General features: G+C 39.6%; 1 protein-coding gene across 3 annotated transcripts in view; it reads left to right on the forward strand.

Moving 5' to 3' along the window:
* LOC126281604 (uncharacterized) overlaps positions 1–27,673 on the forward strand; it is a 1,096,782-nt gene that overhangs the window by 987,707 nt on the left and 81,402 nt on the right. For all 3 annotated transcript variants that reach the window (XM_049980710.1, XM_049980711.1, XM_049980709.1), the window contains one exon: positions 18,723–18,830. In XM_049980710.1, coding sequence (XP_049836667.1) covers positions 18,723–18,830 — 108 coding nt within the window. The remainder of the gene's footprint in view (positions 1–18,722; positions 18,831–27,673) is intronic.

Consider the following 27,673-nt stretch of genomic DNA (forward strand, 5'->3'; position numbering starts at 1 on the left):
TATACGTAACACCTGAGAAATTCCTATCAATTTAGGGCCGTTTGCTACAACATTCACGAAGTGAGGCAGCTGCAGCCTAGGTCCCGCGCGCTCCGCCACAGTTCGGGAGCCAGCGTCGTCGAACACCGGTGAAATGTGCATGTCTCCATACAGTCACCATTATACATTCCTAGCATTTCAAAGTGCGTTCACGCCAGTCTCAAATTCGAGGCATCTCCATATGCCACTTGTCTTTACCATTGAAGGAAGAATAGCACAGAGCATGTTGACACAGGCGTTCAACTGCACGTACCCACCACAGCTTGACTGACACATTGCCATCTAAAGCATTCTCAATGTTAATCTTACATCACATGGCTTTATGAAAAAGATATGAGCTGGACGCTCTCTGTAATTTTATAGTGCCCCAGAAAGAGTTAACGCTCGCTTTCTTGTTGTCTCAGACTGTATTCTCATGAATTCCAGCCCTAACAGAATCTGCGTACCAAAATATCGCCGAATCTAGTGAAACCTTCCCGTCTAATATTGGATGAACGTTTGCTTGCTGACTGAACGCTGCGTCTCTTAAAATCTTTTAACTGCTGCTCTGTCAAGACTACCTGCTGATTATTACGACGAAACATAAAATGTGTTGTCGCCGTGGCCCTCAGTCGTTACCTGAAATTATTTATACTGGATCGCCATCTGACTGCTACAGCAAACTGTGGAATGAATATACTTACTTCTCTTTAACATAATTATAAGCTGCTGGTGGAGTTTCATAATACTTTGTGACTGGAATTCTTTAAGTTGAAGTTAATTTAGATTTGATAAAAGCTGAAGCTCAGTTTAGACTTTTCTTTTAAGATAACAATAAATTCCGTAAAGCATTTACGTGAATGATTTTGGGATAGAAAATTCTTAATGCATTTAATCTGGTAGAAGTTAACTATATTCTGAGAACGATCTTGACAAACAATTACAAGGGGTATAGTTCTTTACAAAAATTCTTAAAAAGTAGCGTTGCGCTACATACCTAATTTTCCATCAAAATTACATAACTATATTCTGAGAACGATCTTGACAAACAATTACAAGGGGCATAGTTCTTTACAAAAATTCTTAAAAACTAGCATTGCTACATATAGCGAGTGGCTGGCGAGCACACCGCTTCTTTCAAAGTGTTAATTCATACCTCGCTTACAGCGACCTCCTCTCATGTCTCGCTAGCTACGACTGCTTCGTCTCACATCTTACTCGCAACTGCTCGCTTCCAACGCTCAATGCTACAAAAGTGCGGTCTCGCCGCCAACAATGGTTTTTGGTGCAGACAATCCCTGCTACCATTACAGATGTATTACTGCGCGCTGTTTCCCGCTCTTTCTCAAAATGTATCTATGCGCGGTTTCCTGCTCTTTCTCAATAATACACAATGCAATTTAATTAACAAAACAATTTAAATAAGAAACAGTTCAGATAATTACATGCTAAAACAGTTTAAATACGCCTATTACATAATTACATATGCCGCTACTCGGCTTTCTTAAAATTTTACTACGTTGTTGAGTCATATGGACTCAACATAAGTATAAAATTTGATTATAGAAAATAGTTTGAACAAAGTGTATTCACAAATGCTGTCATACGAAATGATTTGTCTATCTCTAATAAAGAGAATATGTAAATAGAAAGGGTTTTAGTAGGAATTGTACATCAAGTAAAATTTGGTTCCCTTAAATTTTACAACAAGAATAAGAGTAAATGTGAAAATCAATATACAGATCATATGAAGCAATTGAAAGTTTACATTATGAAACATTTAATTCAAATTGTCATCTCTTAGTACCACAATTAAGGAAGGTACAAAAGGAATTGGATAGCATGGTCAAAGCACTGGCAACTGTCTGTGAATGCACTCAAAAGTCTGTTCCTTTCCCTCACATAGCACAACACCAGGTTTCCCCATGTGGTTCCATCATCGCCTTGCTCCATAGTTTTAGTGTACCCAAACACTAAGTACGTCGTCGAATAGCCTGAGTTGCCGCAGCCACATCAGGATTAAGTTCCATCTCCAATGGTCCATTAAGGTTGGTGGTGTGCATCTTGGTATGCAAACACCTATTGTCGTACATCATACTGTGGTGTGTATCTAGGTATGCAGGCACCAATTGACATACATCGGGCTGTGGTGTGCATCTAGGTATGCAAACACCTCGTCGAGAACATCATTGGTTGAAGTCACGTGTTTCACAATTCACTGATTCTGTGCTCGATAACCATGGGGATGCACAGGAATTAAGGTACGGGTAAAATTGTTTTGGCAATGGGTTCACGGACATTGTTGGTACCATAATTTGACTACCAAATAATTTTCCCTATGACAAAATATGTTGTGTCGTAATTTGTAACAATATGTAGTTTTAATTTAAGAATTCTTCCAGAAAATTATTCCCATATATAAAAGACATAAAAGTTCCTACTTATTCAGTATTTGATAGTATACAGATTTGTTATAGACAAGTACATTATTACTTACTCTGTATTTACATATCTTAGTTTCTTACATCATTAATTATAAATTTTGTTGACAATGCATTTCTTGACTTACTGTCCTAAAATTTTATCTTCCATTCAGGGGTGTAGTCGTCAGTTATGAGTCGTCAAATGTCAGGTCATAATATACAATAAAATTACTGTCATAAAATTATTTAAAGTATTCTTTTGCAGCTGAAAATTAAGGTAAACATTATTCTGGTTAGACATTGTAATGTGTGGTCCCCATCCATAGTGTTGCAATGTGTCACATGCTAGCAAAATTATTTCTTAACATTATACATTTCTTATATACTAACATAACATACACATTCTTCTTCTGCATCTGTGTCAACTCTCTGCATAACCTGTTATAAACATTCAGCATTAATTAACGTCAGCGCACGGCATGACTTATTATAAAACATTCAGTATTAATTATCGTCAGTGCACGGCATGACTTCGATAAACATCTTCTGGTACTTCTCGTCCGCTCCTGGCATGACCTATAAAACACTTTATCATAATATTAACTGCTGCAAAATCACGTCAGCTCCCGGCATGACCTATAAAATTTCTGTAATGACAATTAGCGTCAGCTATCTGCGTGACCTAAACATTCACATCCTTATTCTAACTAAAACTACGTTTCATTTTGATGACGTGTGACAACAATGCTGCATTCTGGAATAAAGAGTACATGTTAATGTTACCACTAAAATAATTGATTAATGAACGATCTATATTATCAGTTTAGCTATTGCAAAAATCGACATTTTCTTAAGTAATTATGTCACGTTATAAAAAAAATTTCTTTCATTTATGAGCTCCCAGTGCACAAATTCATACGTCGTGTCGTTGTCTGCATTTTCTCTTTAAGTTAGGAAATGTTTCTCGTGTTTTTATTTGTCTTGGCTGGCGTAGCATCATTAAGTACTGCTGTGTTCTTTAAGGTACGGTAAAATATTAGCGGCGATGATGGAACCACATGGCGAAACCTGGTGTTGTGCTATGTGAGGGAAAGGAACAGACTTTTGAGTGCATTCACAGACCGTTGCCAGTGCTTTGACCATGCTATCCAATTCCTTTTGTACCTTCCTTAATTGTGGTACTAAGAGATGCCAATTTGAATTAAATGTTTCATAATGTAAACTTTCAATTGCTTCATATGATCTGTATATTGATTTTCACATTTACTCTTATTCTTGTTGTAAAATTTAAGGGAACCAAATTTTACTTGATGTACAATTCCTACTAAAACCCTTTCTATTTACATATTCTCTTTATTAGAGATAGACAAATCATTTCGTATGACAGCATTTGTGAATACACTTTGTTCAAACTATTTTCCATAATCAAATTTTATACTTATGTTGAGTCCATATGACTCAACAACGTAGTAAAATTTTAAGAAAGCCGAGTAGCGGCATATGTAATTATGTAATAGGCGTATTTAAACTGTTTTAGCATGTAATTATCTGAACTGTTTCTTATTTAAATTGTTTTGTTAATTAAATTGCATTGTGTATTATTGAGAAAGAGCAGGAAACCGCGCATAGATACATTTTGAGAAAGAGCGGGAAACAGCGCGCAGTAATACATCTGTAATGGTAGCAGGGATTGTCTGCACCAAAAACCATTGTTGGCGGCGAGACCGCACTTTTGTAGCATTGAGCGTTGGAAGCGAGCAGTTGCGAGTAAGATGTGAGACGAGGCAGTCGTAGCTAGCGAGACATGAGAGGAGGTCGCTGTAAGCGAGGTATGAATTAACACTTTGAAAGAAGCGGTGTGCTCGCCAGCCACTCGCTATATGTAGCAATGCTAGTTTTTAAGAATTTTTGTAAAGAACTATGCCCCTTGTAATTGTTTGTCAAGATCGTTCTCAGAATATAGTTATGTAATTTTGATGGAAAATTAGGTATGTAGCGCAACGCTACTTTTTAAGAATTTTTGGAAAGAACTATACCCCTTGTAATTGTTTGTCAAGATCGTTCTCAGAATATAGTTAACTTCTACCAGATTAAATGCATTAAGAATTTTCTATCCCAAAATCATTCACGTAAATGCTTTACGGAATTTATTGTTATCTTAAAAGAAAAGTCTAAACTGAGCTTCAGCTTTTATCAAATCTAAATTAACTTCAACTTAAAGAATTCCAGTCACAAAGTATTATGAAACTCCACCAGCAGCTTATAATTATGTTAAAGAGAAGTAAGTATATTCATTCCACAGTTTGCTGTAGCAGTCAGATGGCGATCCAGTATAAATAATTAAAGGTAAGAATCAGTCTTAATAATTTCAGGTAACGACTGAGGGCCACGGCGACAACACATTTTATGTTTCGTCGTAATAATCAGCAGGTAGTCTTGACAGAGCAGCAGTTAAAAGATTTTAAGAGACGCAGCGTTCAGTCTGCAAGCAAACGTTCATCCAATATTAGTCGGGAAGGTTTCACTTGGCGATATCCATTCAGTACGACATTTTAGTGAATCTACTGTGGATATGAATATACTGACTTTGATAATAGTGTGAATAAGTTACTGTTAAGTGGCGCAACGCATATACTAAAGTGTATAACTTTTATTCACAGGTCATCGGCAATTCTGTTTGCTTTATTGATTCGGCGTGGAAAAGTGTTTGTTCAGTGTTGAATCCGCTTTGAACAGTGATATATTTTGTTGCGTGTGATGATTATAGACAATGTCCCGCAGAATAATTACTCGTTCTCAAACTGATAAAACTGTACAAAATACTGACGAGAGATTATTTTCTGGAATAGGCAGTAATAATACGTGTGAAAACCCTGATTCTGAAACGTTAGGTGAACAGACATTTAATAACTGTAACAATATGGAAGCGTTTAACGAACAAGTAACTTCAGAAATGCCCACAGACAATGAAACGGTAGTGCAAAATAATTTGGCATTAAATGCAACAGACGGTACACAGTCACAAATTCCGCATAGTAGACATAACAGTTTCAGTAACGAAACCACTACAATGCAGTCAGACAGAGAGACTCCATTAAGCACTGATTTAGATTCAAACGTTACACAGCTACACAACCTGCGTAGCAGATCCAACAGTTCTCATGACCAAAATTCCGAAATTACGGAAAACGTGACGCAGTCACAATCATCTGAGGATGTTCAAATGAACACAGATCTACAGCCTTTAACAACGAATACAAATACACACAGAAGTCAATCCGAAACGGATCCAATAATGGCATTTTTGCTACAAATGAGACAAGACATGAATCAAAACTTTAACAGAGGGTCACAAGAATTAGAAAAAAGGTCACAAGATCTAAAAAACGAAATTAAGGCAGAACACGCACACACAGATCAGAAATTAGACAACATGTACCAAAATCTAAAACACGAAATCAAAGTAGAAATTCAAACAGTCGCTGAAAAATGTTCACAATCAACACAAGAATTACGCGACAAAATTCAAGGAATATCCGATAACCAAGCAACATTTGCAGTTAGTATACGGGAAACAATGACAGAAAACTTTGCTAAACAAAACGCTCAGATTGATGAACGTTTTAACAATCACACAGAAAACTGTTTGATACGTCACCGTAAACTGGTGCGATCGCAGGATAAAGAACGAAAAGAATTACTACAAACAATCACTAAACAGCGTCAGGACGACAAAAAGAAAGTGTTTGCCCAGGGCAAAACATATGTAGACAATCACATACAGTCGATCTCGGAAGAAATCGAAACGGTCAAAGAAACAAATAATCAAATACAAGACAGGCTTACAGAAATCCAAACACAGACAATCGATGTGAAAACTTCTACAGACACTGAAATCCAGAATGTTAAAGATAAATTAACAGAGGACGTTCAGACACTAACTGACAAAATAGAACACATAGAAATTAACCATGACACAGAAAATTTAAAGGCAGATTTTAAGAAAGTCACCAAAAGCAACCGTAAATTACGAAACGAACTGACAGAAAAGATCAATGAACTCACTACAAGAATAGATCTTTTAGATACTAACAATGACGAGAGATCAGACGACACTGCACCAGTCCCAGTGCAACAGAACTCTAATAGTAATAACACGCCATTGACAAATATACAACAAACTATCACAGATCTAAAATCGCGTAATGATTCATTGCATCAGCAAATAAATTCTCTACAGCAAGAGATAGCGGACGCACAAGAAACCGCTGCACATAATCATTTTCAACAGAACACACAGCGTTACGAAATGCCTCAGATCCATAATACATATAATGTTGGTAGACTTCAGAGAGTAAGAGATTTTACCCAGGAAGAAAGACACCCGAATCCATATTCAAGACAATACGACAACACTTACACACACAGACATGACAGTTTTGATCACAAACATTTTCTTTCAGTTAGAAAGTTTAAAACATTTAAAAACGACAGGGCGCAAATACATCCGTTGGATTTTATCCAACAGTTCAGGGGAGCACTTCCACCATCATGGCCAGTACAACATAAGTTAGAATTTATTGTCAGTTTTCTTGAAGGAGAACCAGCACGACGAATGCGACCAATTGCTAGACAATGTTTTTCCGTAGAAGCATTTGAGGAAGCATTTTTATCAGCATATTGGTCTGACACTACACAAAACAGCATCAAAGATCGGCTACTTAGTTTGCCAAACTTTGAAAATTCTACCTTTCCAACAATCACACAATTTTTCCGAGTACATGGTGGAACAGAACCAGTACCTCAACGAGCCATACAGTCAATCGGCATTAATACAGCTTTGCATTTCAAAACTGCCCAGAGCTTTGAAAGTGTCATTACTGACAGGGCAACAAAAGGACAATGTATCCGCTTTTAGAGACATCGTACAACTATTAGAAGCACACCAGGCAGACTACGCATTTGTTAACAAAAATTTTTCACGACAGAACGGAAAACAAACAAACTCAGCTACTTTTGAACAAACACGATTTGGTAATAACAATCCGAGTAAACGCTTTAGCAGCGAAAATGACAACGAAAACAGGAGTAATGAAAAACATTATACTGACACGGTAAATTTATATTCAGGACAGCAACAGAATCCGAGACTTAACACGCAACCGAATAGGTCAAATTTCCATATGAATCATCGCTCAGATAATGCGACCGGGGAAGGCCATTCCGCGGGTCGACCGCAAAATGAACAAAAACAAACGTTTCTACGGGGTGCAGGTGGGCTGCCGTACAGTCACAGTTATAACGACAGGAGAAAAGAAAACGAACACAGACCGCCGAGGACGTTCCACAATGACAATTTTAACGGAAACTACAACAGGGCCCAACAGCTGCGTTACCGTATGAATGTACCAGACACCAGATTTCATCCACCAGACACTGCTAATAATCAAAACGGCAGAAATGTACAATTGATAGAACACATACCAAACTCCCAAGCTGAAAATCACATATCGGAAGAATTATGACTAGAGAAAACCTGCAATGAATCTCTTAATGTCGATACTATGAAATCACACAGAGAAAACATAACGACCGAAAATGCCATTACATTTGACGACGTGAGAGACACATTGTTACAGGAAAAACCAATCCTACAGAAAACAATATATCACCCAATAATAGAGATAAATTTACAGTCGCACAATATTTTAGCGATAATTGATTCAGGTTCACCTATGTGCGTAATTAACGAAGACACATTTAACAGATGCAATAGCAATAATGATTACCCAGTATTTCCTTTAAACAGAACGAAGGTCAAGGGAGCTTTTGCAGGAAAAGGCATTGAAGTTAAAAGACAGACACAATTAACATTTGTTTTTGCAGGGGAAACGTTCCACAGTGATTGTTGGATAGTTCCGAATTTAACAACAGACATGATATTAGGAATAAATTTTCTTGTTCAGTACGATGCGAAGATTGACTTCAAATCGTCATACCTCACACTACAAAAGGAAAACAGGGAAGTGATCGTAAGTTTTCAAAACACAGTATCCTTCGAAGAACAAAATATGCACAGGATCGAGATTATTACTGATTCTCAAGATAACGATTGTTATATCGCACTATACACGAACACACTTAATAATGACTTGGTAGAGGAACAGGAGTACAATATGTTCGAGACAATTACACGCAAGGTAGACAATAGTGTAGCAAAATGCGACGCAGAACGCACAGAACTTGAAAATATTCTGGTACAACACAAAGCAGTTTTTGCCAATGTTCCAGGAACAATTACAGGATTTATGTACGAATTTCAGGTGAAACCACACGAGACTTTCAAAGCAAAGCATTATCCAATCCCACACATACACACAGAAGCAGTTAAGAAAGAATTACGAGCAATGATCGATCAAGGAATAATAGAACCAGCAGCCAGCCAATATATAAATCCACTACACATTGTTGAAAAGAAGGATGGATCACTACGTTTAGTTTTAGATTCACGTCAAGTTAATAAAATAATCATTACAGAAACCGACCAACCACAGACGTTAGAAGAGTTACTGCAAAAATTTCATGGCACCTCCATTTATACTACACTCGACCTCAAATCAGGGTTTTGGCAAATCCAACTACACCCAAATTGCCGAAAATATACGGCATTCCTTTGCTTTGGGGAATGCTATCAATTTTGTAAACTTCCGTTTGGACTAACGATTTCGTCTGCCGCCTTTATACGAGGCATGAATACTATTCTACCACAAGATCTGAAAAACAAAATTACTACATATGTCGATGACATTTTAATTGCAGCAGAAAACTGGGAACAACACAATCATACTCTTCAACAATTACTGAATACATTCGAGCAGAATGGTATAACTATAAACTTGCGTAAATCTGAATTTGGTAAAGCGTCAATAAAATTTCTAGGGCACATTATCTCACAAACAGGTATCGCACCAGACCCTGACAAATTGCAAGCACTGGAAGACATCGACGTGCCAACAAACAAAAAGGAACTTCGGAGCTTTTTAGATCTTATCAATTATTTTAGAAAATTTATCCACTACAAAGCATTAGACACGCCCTTGCTATACCAGCTTACAAGTAAAAACACACTTTGGTCATGGAATGAAGACGTTGAAGCTGAATTCGAGAACTTGAAAGAAGCATTATTAAAAGCACCTTTGTTATCACACCCTGACCCAACACAAAACTTTTCCGTTGCAACAGATAGTTCAACCACAGCACTAGGAGTACATATTTTCCAAGAAATAAAGGAAGAAGATAAGACAGTCGTGAAACACATTGCTTTTGCAAGCAGGATACTTTCTCCAGCAGAGCGCAATTATTCTGTAACAGAATTAGAGACACTATGTGTAATTTACGCTTTTAAGAAATTCCGTCATTTTCTATATGGCCGACATACAACAATATATACCGATCACCGAGCAATCCAGTTTTTATTGTCAGCAAAACTTACGCACGATAGATTAAGCCGCTGGAAATTATACTTACAAGAGTTTGATTTTACCATTATACACATTCCAGGCACGCAGAATACTGTTGCCGACGCATTGTCGAGGTCTATTCACAATAAACGCATGGAGAAAGAAAATACCTTTTGCTACAACAACCATAGTATTATGTATATTAAACAAGTAGCTTTCGAAAACTTTATATCAGCAGCATTACAGGATATAGAGAGAGAACAGCAGAAAGATGAAACACTGAAAGAGATTGTAACGCTTCGGAAAGACAGAAGTAACGCTAAAGTCAGACTTCATTACACTGTACATCAAAATATACTCTTTATTCGATCATACCGAGACGGTAATAATTGGCTTTTATGCATTCCGGAAGGGATCGTAAATAAACTGATATGGTATACACATCTAAGTTATGGACACTACGGAGCGAGGAAATGCTTTCTGATTCTGCGACAAAATTGCCACTTTAATAACATGGAAAAACACATAAGAAAAGTAATAGCATCATGCAAGATATGTCAAAAAGCTAAATCATCAACAGTGTCACACATTCCACCATTGTATCCCATCATACCGGTTAAGTTAAGACACATGGCAGCAGTGGATCTTTTCAGTCCAATCCCCAGAACAAATAATGGTTATAGTTATATTTTTGTAGCTGTAGAACTAACATCCAAATTTATAACATTTTCTCCACTAAGGAAAGCAACAGCAAGAACAGTATCAAGAGCGTTTGTAAGAGATTTTCTATCAGTAGTAGGACGTGTACAGAAGGTTATTTCGGCTAACGGTCCGCAGTTTAGGTCAGACGTATGGAAGAAAATGTTAGAAAGTAAGAACATAACACCTATTTACATATCAAGATATCACAGTTCTTCCAACCCATCAGAAAGAATAATGAAAGAGATCGGGAAGTTATGCAGAATTTATTGTCATAAAAGACATACAACATGGGATAAATACATTTTACAGTTTCAAGAAGTGATAAATGCAATACCCAATGAATCTACGATGCTATCACCAACCGTAATACTGACAAATAAAGACCCACCGAACAAAATTACCGAACTAATTACTTTTCCTAAGACGCGTAGGCTTCGACATTGTGAAATAATAGACACAGCATTAGCAAACACTAAAAGAGCTGCAGATCGGCGGAAGAAACAACAGAAGCAGGTAAGTCGACTACAGAAGTACGAGATTGGCGACAAAGTACTGATTCGCACTCATTTTCTTTCCAACAAAGGTAAGCACAGATGCCGTAAATTCGAACTTCTGTATGCAGGCCCTTACAGAGTTCGTAATATTCCACACGCTAATGTAGTGCATGTGGAAACGCTACGTAAGAAGAAATCAGTAGGGAATCATCATGTATCCAACGTGAAACATTTCTTGACTTAAATTTTTGCATTTCAGCTGACGAAAGGACGGCGTGACACGTAAGTATGCAACAATGGTAGTTTCAGCGCGCTTCAGTAACAAACAAAGCCGCGACACGCAGCGGGCCGCTAATATTTCACCGTACCTTAAAGAACACAGCAGTACTTAATGATGCTACGCCAGCCAAGACAAATAAAAACACGAGAAACATTTCCTAACTTAAAGAGAAAATGCAGACAACGACACGACGTATGAATTTGTGCACTGGGAGCTCATAAATGAAAGAAATTTTTTTTATAACGTGACATAATTACTTAAGAAAATGTCGATTTTTGCAATAGCTAAACTGATAATATAGATCGTTCATTAATCAATTATTTTAGTGGTAACATTAACATGTACTCTTTATTCCAGAATGCAGCATTGTTGTCACACGTCATCAAAATGAAACGTAGTTTTAGTTAGAATAAGGATGTGAATGTTTAGGTCACGCAGATAGCTGACGCTAATTGTCATTACAGAAATTTTATAGGTCATGCCGGGAGCTGACGTGATTTTGCAGCAGTTAATATTATGATAAAGTGTTTTATAGGTCATGCCAGGAGCGGACGAGAAGTACCAGAAGATGTTTATCGAAGTCATGCCGTGCACTGACGATAATTAATACTGAATGTTTTATAATAAGTCATGCCGTGCGCTGACGTTAATTAATGCTGAATGTTTATAACAGGTTATGCAGAGAGTTGACACAGATGCAGAAGAAGAATGTGTATGTTATGTTAGTATATAAGAAATGTATAATGTTAAGAAATAATTTTGCTAGCATGTGACACATTGCAACACTATGGATGGGGACCACACATTACAATGTCTAACCAGAATAATGTTTACCTTAATTTTCAGCTGCAAAAGAATACTTTAAATAATTTTATGACAGTAATTTTATTGTATATTATGACCTGACATTTGACGACTCATAACTGACGACTACACCCCTGAATGGAAGATAAAATTTTAGGACAGTAGGTCAAGAAATGCATTGTCAACAAAATTTATAATTAATGATGTAAGAAACTAAGATATGTAAATACAGAATAAGTAATAATGTACTTGTCTATAACAAATCTGTATACTATCAAATACTGAATAAGTAGGAACTTTTATGTCTTTTATATATGGGAATAATTTTCTGGAAGAATTCTTAAATTAAAACTACATATTGTTACAAATTACGACACAACATATTTTGTCATAGGGAAAATTATTTGGTAGTCAAATTATGGTACCAACAATGTCCGTGAACCCATTGCCAAAACAATTTTACCCGTACCTTAATTCCTGTGCATCCCCATGGTTATTGAGCACAGAATCAGTGAATTGTGAAACACGTGACTTCAACCAATGATGTTCTCGACGAGGTGTTTGCATACCTAGAAGCACACCACAGCCCGATGTATGTCAATTGGTGCCTGCATACCTAGATACACACCACAGTATGATGTACGACAATAGGTGTTTGCATACCAAGATGCACACCACCAACCTTAATGGACCATTGGAGATGGAATTTAATCCTGATGTGGCTGCGGCAACTCAGGCTATTCGACGACGTACTTAGTGTTTGGGTACACTAAAACTATGGAGCAAGGCGATGATGGAACCACATGGGGAAACCTGGTGTTGTGCTATGTGAGGGAAAGGAACAGACTTTTGAGTGCATTCACAGACAGTTGCCAGTGCTTTGACCATGCTATCCAATTCCTTTTGTACCTTCCTTAATTGTGGTACTAAGAGATGACAATTTGAATTAAATGTTTCATAATGTAAACTTTCAATTGCTTCATATGATCTGTATATTGATTTTCACATTTACTCTTATTCTTGTTGTAAAATTTAAGGGAACCAAATTTTACTTGATGTACAATTCCTACTAAAACCCTTTCTATTTACATATTCTCTTTATTAGAGATAGACAAATCATTTCGTATGACAGCATTTGTGAATACACTTTGTTCAAACTATTTTCTATAATCAAATTTTATACTTATGTTGAGTCCATATGACTCAACAACGTAGTAAAATTTTAAGAAAGCCGAGTAGCGGCATATGTAATTATGTAATAGGCGTATTTAAACTGTTTTAGCATGTAATTATCTGAACTGTTTCTTATTTAAATTGTTTTGTTAATTAAATTGCATTGTGTATTATTGAGAAAGAGCGGGAAACCGCGCATAGATACATTTTGAGAAAGAGCGGGAAACAGCGCGCAGTAATACATCTGTAATGGTAGCAGGGATTGTCTGCACCAAAAACCATTGTTGGCGGCGAGACCGCACTTTTGTAGCATTGAGCGTTGGAAGCGAGCACGCTGCGTCTCTTAAAATCTTTTAACTGCTGCTCTGTCAAGACTACCTGCTGATTATTACGACGAAACCTAAAATGTGTTGTCGCCGTGGCCCTCAGTCGTTACCTGAAATTATTAAGACTGATTCTTACCTTTAATTATTTATACTGGATCGCCATCTGACTGCTACAGCAAACTGTGGAATGAATATACTTACTTCTCTTTAACATAATTATAAGCTGCTGGTGGAGTTTCATAATACTTTGTGACTGGAATTCTTTAAGTTGAAGTTAATTTAGATTTGATAAAAGCTGAAGCTCAGTTTAGACTTTTCTTTTAAGATAACAATAAATTCCGTAAAGCATTTACGTGAATGATTTTGGGATAGAAAATTCTTAATGCATTTAATCTGGTAGAAGTTAACTATATTCTGAGAACGATCTTGACAAACAATTACAAGGGGTATAGTTCTTCTTACTTCTCTTTAACATAATTATAAGCTGCTGGTGGAGTTTCATAATACTTTGTGACTGGAATTCTTTAAGTTGAAGTTAATTTAGATTTGATAAAAGCTGAAGCTCAGTTTAGACTTTTCTTTTAAGATAACAATAAATTCCGTAAAGCATTTACGTGAATGATTTTGGGATAGAAAATTCTTAATGCATTTAATCTGGTAGAAGTTAACTATATTCTGAGAACGATCTTGACAAACAATTACAAGGGGTATAGTTCTTTACAAAAATTCTTAAAAAGTAGCGTTGCGCTACATACCTAATTTTCCATCAAAATTACATAACTATATTCTGAGAACGATCTTGACAAACAAATATAAGGGGCATAGTTCTTTACAAAAATTCTTAAAAACTAGCATTGCTACATATAGCGAGTGGCTGGCGAGCACACCGCTTCTTTCAAAGTGTTAATTCATACCTCGTTTACAGCGACCTTCTCTCATGTCTCGCTAGCTACGACTGCCTCGTCTCACATCTTACTCGCAACTGCTCGCTTCCAACGCTCAATGCTACAAAAGTGCGGTCTCGCCGCCAACAATGGTTTTTGGTGCAGACAATCCCTGCTACCATTACAGATGTATTACTGCGCGCTGTTTCCCGCTCTTTCTCAAAATGTATCTATGCGCGGTTTCCCGCTCTTTCTCAATAATACACAATGCAATTTAATTAACAAAACAATTTAAATAAGAAACAGTTCAGATAATTACATGCTAAAACAGTTTAAATACGCCTATTACATAATTACACTAGTCTTCCTCCATGACATAACGTGATAGCCTTCCTGCTTTCAGCATACTCAAATGTTCTCACTGCTCCTATATCCCACCACAATCAATCGAGCATTTTCTTTCTGGGGCTTTCTGTCGTAATTTTGCAAAGATTGCTAAATTGCACCAACAGTTCCGTCAATCTATACACCCCCAACCTGTTCTTTCTTTCTACAGACGCTACGCTCAGTGGTAATAAATAAACATCACAATATTTTCTGCACGTCATTAAATATATACGATACTTCCAAGGATATTGGACCGTCAAACCGATCTCCAACCAGGGAATATATCACCAGGTACTGTCTCGATCTAGTAAACATGCAATTCATATACCCAACCATACCAAACCATCACCTTTACGTCAGCGAACGAAAGTCACTCTCTCAGAACTGATGTGCAAAGACAGGCTCGTTTCACCTCGGCACAAATGCATTACTGTTTCCGCTTTCTTGCTCGCATTTCTACAGACATTTCCATAGTCATTGATTAAAAGAACAACCACATTTACGCCATAATATTATACAATTTTCGCCGTACTTCTCGATATCAAGCACACGGCAGTAGCCTCTCGATCGCTAACACGAAATAATATATTTGATGTAGACTGTAAATTATTTATCCTCAAACACCAAACTTTAGCGAGGTGCAGCGTGCTGTAAACCATTGACTAACTAGAAACAAATAGAGGAAACGTATATTTGCTCTCTAGAATACCGAAGTCGGTAATGTAACAGATTCCAGATGATCGCTATTGTTTACAAACCAACTACGTTCTTTCCCACGTCTATAGAACAGGCAAACGTTTGTCCAACACACCACAATCGATATTCCCTCAACTAAACAAAGGTACCAATGGTACTGAAGCAGTCGTCCAAACATTTTACATGGGAGGCAATAACGCTCCACTGAAAACGCATCATCCTCTCAAAGTTACGCCTGATCACGAAAGTCACCCAGCACATACTAAGTATTAGTTCGCTATTAGATCGTCTAGAAGATGGTAAAGTTAACTATGATAGATTCCTATACTTCAACAGGCCTCTGCATTCGGAAGACTGCTACCATTAACATGGTTCAAAATGGCTCTGAGCATTATGGGACTGCTGAGGTCACCACTTCCCTAGAACTTACAACTACTTAAACCTAACTAACCTAAGGACATCACACACATCCGTGCCCGAGTCAGAATTCGAACCTGCGACCGTAGCGGTCGCGCGGTTCCACACTGTACCGCCTAGAACCACTCGGCCACACCGGCCGGCCATTAACATGGAAACGCGAATCAATACCAACACAAACTTTGCATACACGAACTCATTCTAGAAAGTCCCTCACATATGTCCTATCATTATACATACAATTAAATCATAGTGCGGATGGTCCTGGTGGAGTTTCGAATCCTCCCTCGGGCATGGGTGTGTGTCTTTGCCCTTAGGATAATTAAGGTTAAGTGGAGTGTAAGCTTAGGGACTGATGACCTTAGCAGTTTAGTTCCATAAGATCTCACACGCATTTAAACAATTAAACTTTACGATCGCGGTCTCAAGTGAAAGAAATTCGACAATAAGCGAAACATTGGAAATACACTCTGTTGAAACCCTGTGGCTCTGTAAATACCTGTACCTCCCTTAGAACTACACATACTCTTCCCTTGGCTGTCACAGTACTCCAAGTCGAATCCATACCCTCCCTAAAACAGCACATACACATTTCCATTACACGAACAAATATACTTTATAAACGTGATGCTCAAATGCGAACTTACCACACACCCAGCACTAATACTAAGTATAATATTACCTCCTCAATAACTGGATTCAAACGACACCAAATAATGCTGACAAAAAATCAACGATGGGTGTGCGTGTCCCTTACGTTCTTCCTACAGTGTTTTCCAGACAAATACCGTTACAGTCACCGTAGAGATGTGTGTATTCAGAGCCATCGATGCAACCTCGCGATAAACTCAATGAACTTTGAAATTAATTCGGTTAAGGAACGTCGTGTGCAAGAGTAATTTGCGACTCCATCACACTGCACGCAACTGCATAATTGATTAGTTTTTGCAACGCATTCTGTCTGAAGACATATAAGAGTTCCACAGTATATCTGCTGTGTTATTGGCGATGACAGACGGTAGTAGTAGATGATGTGCTGATTGAAGTCCCAAGAAGAAAAATATACACAAAATTCTCAGATCTCTAGCCTTACGTTCATTCAAACACATACTTGCATAGGATCACACCCACAAGTCAATCATATTTCATGCACTCTCATATCTCTAAAGGAGTCACCTTCCTCGAACCAGTCTGCTACCTCCTTCTAATCACACCCTACACACCCTCCAGTCGCACCCATTCCTACAGCTTTCCACAATTGCTAGTTCCAATTTCTATCGGAGAAAGACATATCCAACACCTTCTGTAACCCGTGTAGAAACAGATCGAGCTGAGTTATTTCAACAGGACCGTGTTTTGAGCATTCGGTGGAAATGCGCACTATGTGGTGCATACCCAAACTAGATACAAGTACTACAGATCCCCAGCATGCTATCTTCGTTATTCAATAAACACCCCCGGCACAGAAAAATTACGAACTATAAAAGCTCTTCCTATTTGCAAGTCACCTAGGCGTCGATGCGGGCGCAGTGACGTATAGATACGGTGGGCCTCCAGCGCCAAGAAAGACATTTCACAATACTTCGGCTTCCAATATCAGCAAAAATTTTATTTTCAGTTTTTTATACAATTATAGCGACAAGAAAATATAGAATGCTCTCACAATGTACTTCTTAAGTAATGTAGTCTTACGTAAAAGTGTAACACAAAAGTCAACCATTAAAGTTATAACTGTGTGTATGTGCTGAGACAACAGAGATCTCTGGGCGCAAAATACCCACACTATAGGTTCACTCACTATTTGAGAAATGAGAGCACTTAGCAATTTCTAACAAACTTAATTTCAGACCATTTCGAAAGTTTTTGCTGATAGTTTCACGAAATAATGAAAGGAAAAAGGTTTACCGCTTATTATATTTTCGATGCTGATACAAAAAAAATCTGAATCAGTCATTGCGTTCTAATTTATTACTATTTTACCATTAATTTTATTCGCAACACGTTTTGCAAACAATATCTGCAAGTAGCACTGAATGTATTGCAAAATTATATTACTGTGCTACGCATAGTGGACGACATATCACGTGATAAACACCGCGCTGCATGAGAAATTAGTTTTCTTATGACACCGTTCAAGTTATCTAGTGTTTCATAATGGAGCACGTCGCGACTTCCAGAATCCTTTAGGAACCAGTTTCGATTTTGAAGTTTCCACTAATTAACCGTGATTGAATTATCCTAAAACCAACATAATTAGAGTTTTCCGTATGTCCCTGAAGACTTCACCGTCTCTATGTCAAACATATAACACGTTAAATCGGTTGTAAAGTAGTTTTAACTTAGAAACTGTGCTCAACTTTTTAAATAAGGGGAAGTCGGGGGATTATTGATTTATCGCTACCATGGGCACAACATAGCAATTGATGCGGAAGATCGACTCCACGGCCTATATGTATAAATTTGTATGAGACAAATTTGTAAGAGTCCAGTTACTCAGTTTCCAGATTTAGCCAACAGAGGTGATGTAGCACTTCGTGTGTTAGTCTAAGATGGGTTACAAAAGTGCTCGTAGACAACCAACGTTGTGTTTAGAAAGTCATTCTAATAATGAAAGGGGAGTGTGAGAGTAACTATGATTTTTTTGCGTCCTTGTTGCAGGAGAACGCGGGCCTGGTGGTGCCGTGGATCACCGGCTTCATCACCTTCATGGCGCTAGAGGCCATGGCCATGGTCTACTCGAACGTCCTCAGGGACCACGTGAACAAGGTAAGCTCAGCACTGCCGCCACTTCTCAGATTCTTGAACTCATAGCTTGATGGGCTTTGCGAATGCCTTGAAAATATAGGGTTAGTGGTCGTACTTTGTTAGGTGAATTGCCTCCGATTCGGCCCACGAGGTGATATATCGTGGATATATTATTCGTCAACACTTCAGAAGTCATTATAATTTGAGGCCAGTATCCACCAGAAAGAAATAGCCGCCGCCACAGCAGCAGCGAAGCGATCCTTTCTTCACATTTATGATTAGATTTTGCTTGAAAATTTTCTTTTCTTATTCAGTATTTGGCCGATCATAGTAGTCATCCATTTACACGTTTCATTTGCAAAACCACTCACTACTATGGAAAATATTCACAGCAGGAAAATTTGGTACCGTGGCCATAAAACTTGGGCTATGGAGCAACGGAAGAAATTTATTTGGTCGAACGAGGTTTGTTTCTCACTGTTTCTAGCTTCTGATCGAGTTCACGTCCCAAGAACGAAACATAACTGCTTGCGATGATGATTTGGGAAGCAGTACACTGATTATCCATTGACACCATGGTTCTTCTCAAAGGTCGCATTACTGCCAAGGATTGTATGACCATTTTGGCTGACCAGGTCCAACCGATGTTAGGGTGTTTACTCTCATTCTCCAGAAATGATTCTGAGAGCACGAGCATCAAGTGTCGCATCTTCCCTGGCCACCTCTGTCACCGGATTTATCGAGCCTTTGTGATCTACTTTGAACGGAAGGGTGCGTGATTGCTACCCACTTCCATTATCGGTACTTATACTTACTGCTACTTTGCTGGAAGAATGGTACAAATTCCCTTGGAAGCCATACAGACTCTCAATTAATCCGTTCCGGGGCGTGTGGAAGCTGTTCTGAATGGCAAAGAGTTTCCTATGCAATATCAGGCATGATGACGTGTTGTGTCGCGGGTGTTCCAATAATTTTGCACATCATTTTTTAAATGTGATTTAAGGATGCCCGATGCCCACCGCATCCGATATTTTCGTTTTAAATTAGTGTCATTGTGTCTGAAAAAATACAATACTGGCCATTAAAAATGCTACACCACAACGATGACGTGCTACAGACGCGAAATTTAACCGACAGGAAGAAGATGCTGTGATATGCAAATCATTAGCTTTTCAGAGCATTCACACAAGGTTTGCGCTGGTGGCGACACCTACAACGTGCTGACATGAGAAAAGTTTCCAACCTATTTCTCATACACAAACAGCAGTCGACCGGCGTTACCTTGTGAAACGTTGCTGTGATGCCTCGTGTAAGGAGGATAAATGGGTACCATCACGTTTCCGACTTTGATAAAGGTCGGATTGTAGTCCATCGCGATTGCGGTTTATCGTATTGCGACATTGCTGCTCGCGTTGGTCGAGATCCAATGACTGTTAGGAGAATATGTAATCAGTGGGTTCAGGAGGGTAATACGGAACGCCGTGCTGCATCCCAAAGGCCTTGTATCACTAGCAGTCAAGATGTCTGGAATCTTAAACGAATGGCTGTAACGGATCGTGCATCTACGTCTCGATCCCTGAGTCCACAGATGGCTACGTTTGCAAGACAACAATCATCTAAACGAACAGATCGACGACGTTTGCAGCAGCATGGACTATCAGCTCGGAGACCATGGCTGCGGTTATCCTTGACGCTGCATCACAGACAGGAGCGCCTGCGATGGTGAACTCAACGACGAACCTGGGTGCACGAATCGCAAAACGTCATTCTTTCGGATGAATCCAGGTTCTGTTTACAGCATCATGATTGTCGCATCCGTGTTTAGTGACATCGCGATGAACGCACATTGCAAGCGTGTATTCGTCATCACCATACTGGCGTATCACCCGGCGTAATGGTATGGGTTGCCATTGGTTACACGTTTCGGTCACCTCCTGTTCGCACTGACGGCACTTTCAACAGTGGACGTTGCATTTCAGATGTGTTACGACCCTTGGCTCTACGCTTCATTCGATCCCTTCGAAACCCTACATTTCAGCAGGATAATGCACGATCGCATGTTGAAGGTCCTATACGGGTCTCTCTGGATACAGAAAATATTCCACTGCTTTCCTGGCCAGCACATTCTCCAGATCTCTCACCAATTCAAAACGTCTGGTAAATGGTGGGCGAGCAACTGGCTCGTCACAATACGCCAGTCACTAATCTTGATGAACTGTGGTATCGTGTTGAAGCTGCATCGGCAGCTGTACCTGTACACGCCATCCAAGCTCCGTTTGACTCAATGCCCAAGCGTATCAAGGTCATTATTGCGGCCAGAGTGGGTTGTTCTGGGAACTGATTTCTCTGGATCTATGCACCCAAATTGCGTGAAAATGTAATCACATGTCAGTTCTAGTATAATATGTTTGTGCAATGAATACCCGTTTATCATCTGCATTTCTTGTTGGTGTACCAGTTTTAATGTCCAGTAGTGATTTATTATTGAATGTCAGTCACTATACTCTCAGTTTCTAACAATTGAATGTGTTTGAGGCTTTGGCGAGAGTGACATAGACCTAGAACAAAAACAGGATAGAACATCCCTGCGGATATACGCCTTACAATAATACAGCATTACACAAAGCACTGTAGACACGTCAAAAATTTTTCTCACAATGTCTGCAACGATCATCTACACATGTGTGGCAATGCGTCTATGTTGACTAGCAAAGATCCTCCGTGATACCTAGGTTCTCTTAAGATTCTGTTACGTCGATACACAGACGTGCCTCCGTGAAGGTGATATCGCTATCCGGATTAGCGTGCGCTATACTATTCACACGCATTCACTCTCCTGTCTACGTAACTAAGTATATCATGAAGGCGTACACGCTACAGCAATGGCTATATTCCGGCTTGATATATATCTTAGTGAGCTTGGATTGCAGAAGATGGTACGTTAGTAAATGCTATTTTGGCTGTACGGTAGAGTCACACACTCGAAGTGGCTCGAGAGTGATGGCACGTCACGCTGTCACCAACGCTAGACACATATTTTCAGTGGCTGACGGGCTGGAAATTGTGCTGGCCGGAGTAACTGTGACACACCTTCTTTGTGTATGCCAGTCGAGGCAATCCAGATAGCATCCGATCTTGCCCACGAGCTGCGACATAGACGCTACAAAATATGAAACTTCCTGGCAGATTAAAACTGTGTGCCCCACCGAGACTCGAACTCGGGACCTTTGCCTTTCGCGGGCAAGTGCTCTACCATCTGAGCTACCGAAGCACGACTCACGCCCGGTACTCACAGCTTTACTTCTGCCAGTATCTCGTCTCCTACCTTCCGAACTTTACAGAAACTCTTCTGCGAACCTTGCAGAACTATCACTCCTGAAAAAAAGGATATAGCGGAGACATGGCTTAGCCACAGCCTGGGGGATGTTCCCAGCAGCGGAGATGGTAGAGCACTTGCCCGTGAAAGGCATCTTATGTTCTCCAAAATAGAGATATAACTTTCCGTTTATAATGTACCTAGATACATTCCTCATGTGAGTCACTAATATTGAAATAAAATACACTGCCATGGATACGTCAGGTGTATTCAATACTTACTGCACAATTTTTAGCTGTCTACAGCAGTAGTTATACGTGTAGGTGAGCCTTATAGATAGTGGTGTAATAGTGGTCGGACAGGAAACAGGTAAAACATAATGATGATAATTACTTATTCATTTCATTTAGCTGTAGGTACATATTATGACACATGCTTTGGCAGTAGGAGTAAGTTGTTACTAGCGAGCAGTCTGGTCTGGTATATCGTGTTGGCTGGGCCGGTCGTGTGCAGCGATGGCGGATCCCATGTAACTGTTTAAAAAAAAAATCTGTTAATAATAATCTTTCTCATAAAAAGTAACTTTTGACATTTATCTCAATTTAAAGAATTCACTAATTTCTCCAATCCTTGGCAATCCTTGGCAATCCCGATTATTGAAAGGAAAAGTCAATTCTTTCCTTTTTTGTAAGACAAATATATCGGCCAGCATTGCACTTAGCTGCGCCAGGAAAATTTGTTATAGAAGCAGATATATACGCGTTATCCGGCGATCTAATTAAGGTAAGATTTTTCAGTTTATTCAGAATGATGTATCAGGGCCATGACGCAGCATTGCTGACGTCCAAAATTTACCAGGTTAAACTGACTGTCAATTATTGAAAGTTTATAGGTTTGTCACATTGTATTATATTTTCACTGTTGGGTAGTTACGCTAAATGAGAATATTATTCATATTATTTTATTTTGTGGGGAGGTTACGCTATTTTATTTTGTGGAGAGGTTACAGCTTGTTTGTCTTGGGGTAGAAATCTCGTAAACACAAATGTAAGCGACAGTATGCGCAATGGATAAATGATGCAATTGCACTGTTGGGTGTTGAGCAACTTTTATTATCCGTATTGTAGATAATACTGTCACGAACATGAAAAACACTTCCGTCAACTGGAAATATAGCTTTGCGTGATGGTTGGTGACAGCGTTAGGACTGTGGAGTTCAGTACCAGTGTTGTCGAGTACAACTCGCTCATAAAAACGTGTAGGGAACTTTTTCCACTGGGGAAAACATTATACATTCAAAGGTTGAACAAGGGACTTTGTGCAAGGAGGAATCATTGTTACCTATAAGTATTTATCTGGAATTCTGAACAGACCCTGTTGATGTAGTTAAAATGAATCGAGACTCAGACAACAGCACTGTAATGAGACAGTTGTCCCACTATTGTTCAACAATACGCGTGTCAACTATGATTTTGATGCCATTATGTATACGTTCGGAGGTAGGATTACTTTCTTTTTCACAAGAGGACCAAATGCACCACTTTCTTCACGGAAGACAATGAGTAGAAGAGAAAGAAATCAACCTCCCATGGAAATAATAGGCTGAATGGTATACGAATGTGATGTCTCGGACCTGATTGCAACCCGAGAATCGTGTCTCCCTCGCCCATCCTAGATAGTGTGCGATCTCTGAGAATTTCATAATTAAATCCAGAAAGGTCGGTACTTGGAATTTCAGCTGCTGAACGATTAGGAACTATGGTGCCGTGAAATAAATACCAAACTCTACCACGTAATTGTCTCTCTCTTTGTGCGCTCGAGCATCTTAGTACGTCACAAAGTGCATAACTTTGCGACTCACAATCTTGAGAAGTGTCTTCAAATTCCGCAGCCATGTAGTTCTTGCTTTGCGATACGCCAGTACAAGCGCTCTAGATTTGGGCACGCCCATTGCCTTAAATGAACATAATTCACAACCAACCAATTAGTCCTTACCTCTTGAAATGTAGACCAAAATTACTCCGATATGACCTTGAATTTCTCAAGTTTTGTTCCTTGTTGTTCATAGGGTCTGTAATAAAGAGGTAGATAATTCTTGTCCTTGCCGTTTCTGAAGTGATGTATAATTGTTTTCAATGACCAGCCTTTATTTTTTGCTTCAGTTACCCTCTTGATATATTCGTAAGTACATCATGAGTTAAAAGCTCATATATATTTCCGGCATTAGTAGTGCCCTCGGAAGGCATTTGCACCAGTTCTATATTCTCCAGGATTTCAGTAATGGTGGATCTTTAGGTTTCTTGATCAAACTGAAGACAGTGTTTGCAGTGAGTCTTTGCTCTTCATGTTGTTCACGTGATAAAGACAATAGTTAAATCTGGTGTACAACCTCTAACACCATGCTTGTTATCATTCTGACTGTGCACAATACAAACACAAATAAAAATGTCCATAACAATTCTCAATATCACTCACACAGAATTACTACAGAGTCAGAACATACTTCTCTTGCAATGAGAAGACACAATGTTGCTCCGCTCAAGGATTACCTGCAACCGACGTTCTGTTACGAACCAGTTAAAATGAGCAGTTAAAATACGCGTTATTGGCATATAGTGGATGGGCTATGCCTAAGACAAACCATGCCATCAACGCCCCAGAGACACTTGTCGAATGTACTTTATGAGTAGCCTACATACAATTTGGTAATCATATCAAGTTTACATATATAAAAATAATTCCGTCACAGTAATGAGCCTTCGTCATGTACATATGAAATTTGACACTCCTCGAAAGCCGCGCACGTTAGCACGCTGCATGCGGAATGCGGGGAGACTCATCGTTCCCGGATACAATCTACCTGACGGATTAATGCTGACATCTGGTGTGCCGGCCATCCTTGATGAGGCTTTTAGGCCGTTTCTCACATCCGACTAGGTTAATATCCATCTGGTACCCACGTATTCCCCCAGAAAACGTTCGGACACTTTCACGCAAACAGCTGTGATACACAAATTGTATTCACAGATGAGGGTGAGTTAGATGGCCGTGGTTGGAGGAAAGAGCTGATGACAGGAAGGGCATCCGGCCACTCGGTACCACCAACGTCGTCAAACCGGAAAAGTAGCATGGCGAGCCCCTGAAGATACGGGGAGAAGGTCAAGGAAAAGAAGATGAAGTAGAAGAAGAAGAAGTGTTCATATATAATTTAAGTACCATGCGCATAGTTGAAAGAAATACGTTGTCTACAGGGTGTTCGGAAATTTCCGTTACAAATTTCTAAGATTTATGGTGGGGAGTGAATACATAATACTGGGAACAGGAACACTTATCTGAAAACGTACCTTTTCCTTGCTACGACGGTTTCAATCCAGATGTGTAACACGGCCATGTTTGTTGCGGCAAATACAAAAGTGTCAGAGCTGCTGGCCCTGATGTGCATTAGGGTAGACAGGCTGACCTCTATTAGGTTAGACGGTCACCTGATGTCACTTAATGTATATCTTGCTGCCAGATGTATTCAGTGAAAGTGCATGTGCATCTCCGGCCCAATGAACATGGTTCGGTAAACGTTTTCGCAAAACACACAAATGCTGCTTGCGTAGGGCGAACCTAGAGGGAGCGATAAAGCTGCTAGTCGGTTGTATCTTTTACCCTTCTTACGCAGCGGCTCCGACAAACACCCACCTTCACCGTGACGAGACAGGACTGTTGTGCTTCACGGCGACGTCCTACGCCCGTGTTTGAAGAAGATACGCTGCATAGCGTTGAAGAGAACCCGTCAGCGAGTTTTCGAATATTTGCGTGTGCAATGGGTGTTAGTCACAGTACCGTCTGGGACGTTCTGCATGAGTAACAATTACATCCGTACCAGTTACAAAGGGTACACACCGTATGGGTCTTACAGGTTTTCTACGGCGCTCTGTCTACAGCACCGCTGCATCGACACACCTCTGTTGCCACGTCGACCTCTGTTCATAGATGAATGCAAGTTAACTAGAGATTGTGTTCGGAAATCGTGAAACTGCTACGTTGTGGCAGAGGAAAACCCTCGAGCCACGAATGTTCAGGGATTTCAGCACCGGTTAGGTAGTAACGTGAGGGCACGTATTCTGGACGGTAATGTGGTCTGACCATACCTCCTCCCACTGAAGCTAACTGGTCCTTGATCTTCCTACAAAACGTACTGGACCCGTTTTTGGAAGTTGTGCCCTGAATGTCTGTCAGGAAATGTGGTTTTAACACGATAATGCACCACCTCACTTCTCATGTGCAGTTCGGAGACATCTCAACACACGATATGATGAAAAATGGTAGGACCGCGGTGGTCCAACCGCGTGGCCTCAGCAATCGCCGGATTTAAATCGTATGGCCTACTTCTTGTGAGGCAGTAGACGAAGTTTTAGTTACAAGACTCCTCTAGCGACAGAGGAAGAACTGCTAACAAAAGTTCTGGTAGCTGCAGTAGTAATTGAAAAGACAGCAGGTGGGATGGAGGGAGAGTACCAGAAAGTTCTTCGTAGGTGCAATGTCTGTCTTAATGGTCACCACATGGAGCCGCTGTTGTATTTCGTCAGTACTCTTCTGTACGTACAGTATGCTGGGATCCTTTATGTTTTGTAATAACGTAAACACGTAACGTCCAGGTATTAATACAAACCAAGGTGCTTCAGTGACAGATTTATGTTTCGTTATGTTCTCTTTCGAATTGTTACTACGAGTGTGAGTCAAATAAAAACCTTAAATTTATAATATCAAATCGAAATTTCGGGCCGTTATCCTGCATGTTGGTAATCGTGCTACAAACAGCGTGCAGAATGGCTTCTAGGTGGCAGCATAGTGCAGATGCACACGTACCGTCGCAGTATAAGTATAAAGATGGCCACCCCACTTGCGACTTGCATCAGGGAAGAACAGCATTCTGTTATTCGGTTTTTGCGTAGTGAAGGTGGTTCAGTACGGTGATGCATGTTTGTCACAGCAGCAAGTCTACGAATGGAGTAGGACGTTCGCAAATGGTGTGAATTCAGTGGAAGTTGCTCCTCGTCCAGGTCAGGCACAACGAGTTGTGATTCCACGGAACATTGCGGCAGTTGAAGCCATTGTGAAGGGAAACTGCCGAGTGAGACTGAATGACATTGCAGCATGTTAACAGATTAGTCATGGATCAGCACACTACATTACGCATGATGAGCTCCAGTTTCACAGAGTGTCTGCAAGATGGGTGCCACTGCAGCTTACTGCTTAAATGAGAGAACGACGTGTTGATGTTGGTGAAGAACTTCTTCGGTGCTTTGAACGAGACGGTGATGGCTTCCTTGCAAGAATCGTTACTGGGCACGAAACCTGGGTTCACTACCGCCAACCGGAAGCGAAGAGAGCGAGTAAGGAATGGCGCCATCCCTCATCACCAAGTGATTTCCATATGTTTGGACAACCCAAAGACGCAGTGGGAGGAAAGAAGTTCTGTTCTGATAAAGAGGTACGCCACGCGGTGCATGAGGGGTTGCGTGCACTACCAAAGGAATTTATACACTTTATAAGCGCT

The sequence above is a fragment of the Schistocerca gregaria genome, chromosome 7 (genome assembly GCF_023897955.1).
Source record: "Schistocerca gregaria isolate iqSchGreg1 chromosome 7, iqSchGreg1.2, whole genome shotgun sequence".
In the NCBI taxonomy this organism is placed as follows: domain Eukaryota; kingdom Metazoa; phylum Arthropoda; class Insecta; order Orthoptera; family Acrididae; genus Schistocerca; species Schistocerca gregaria.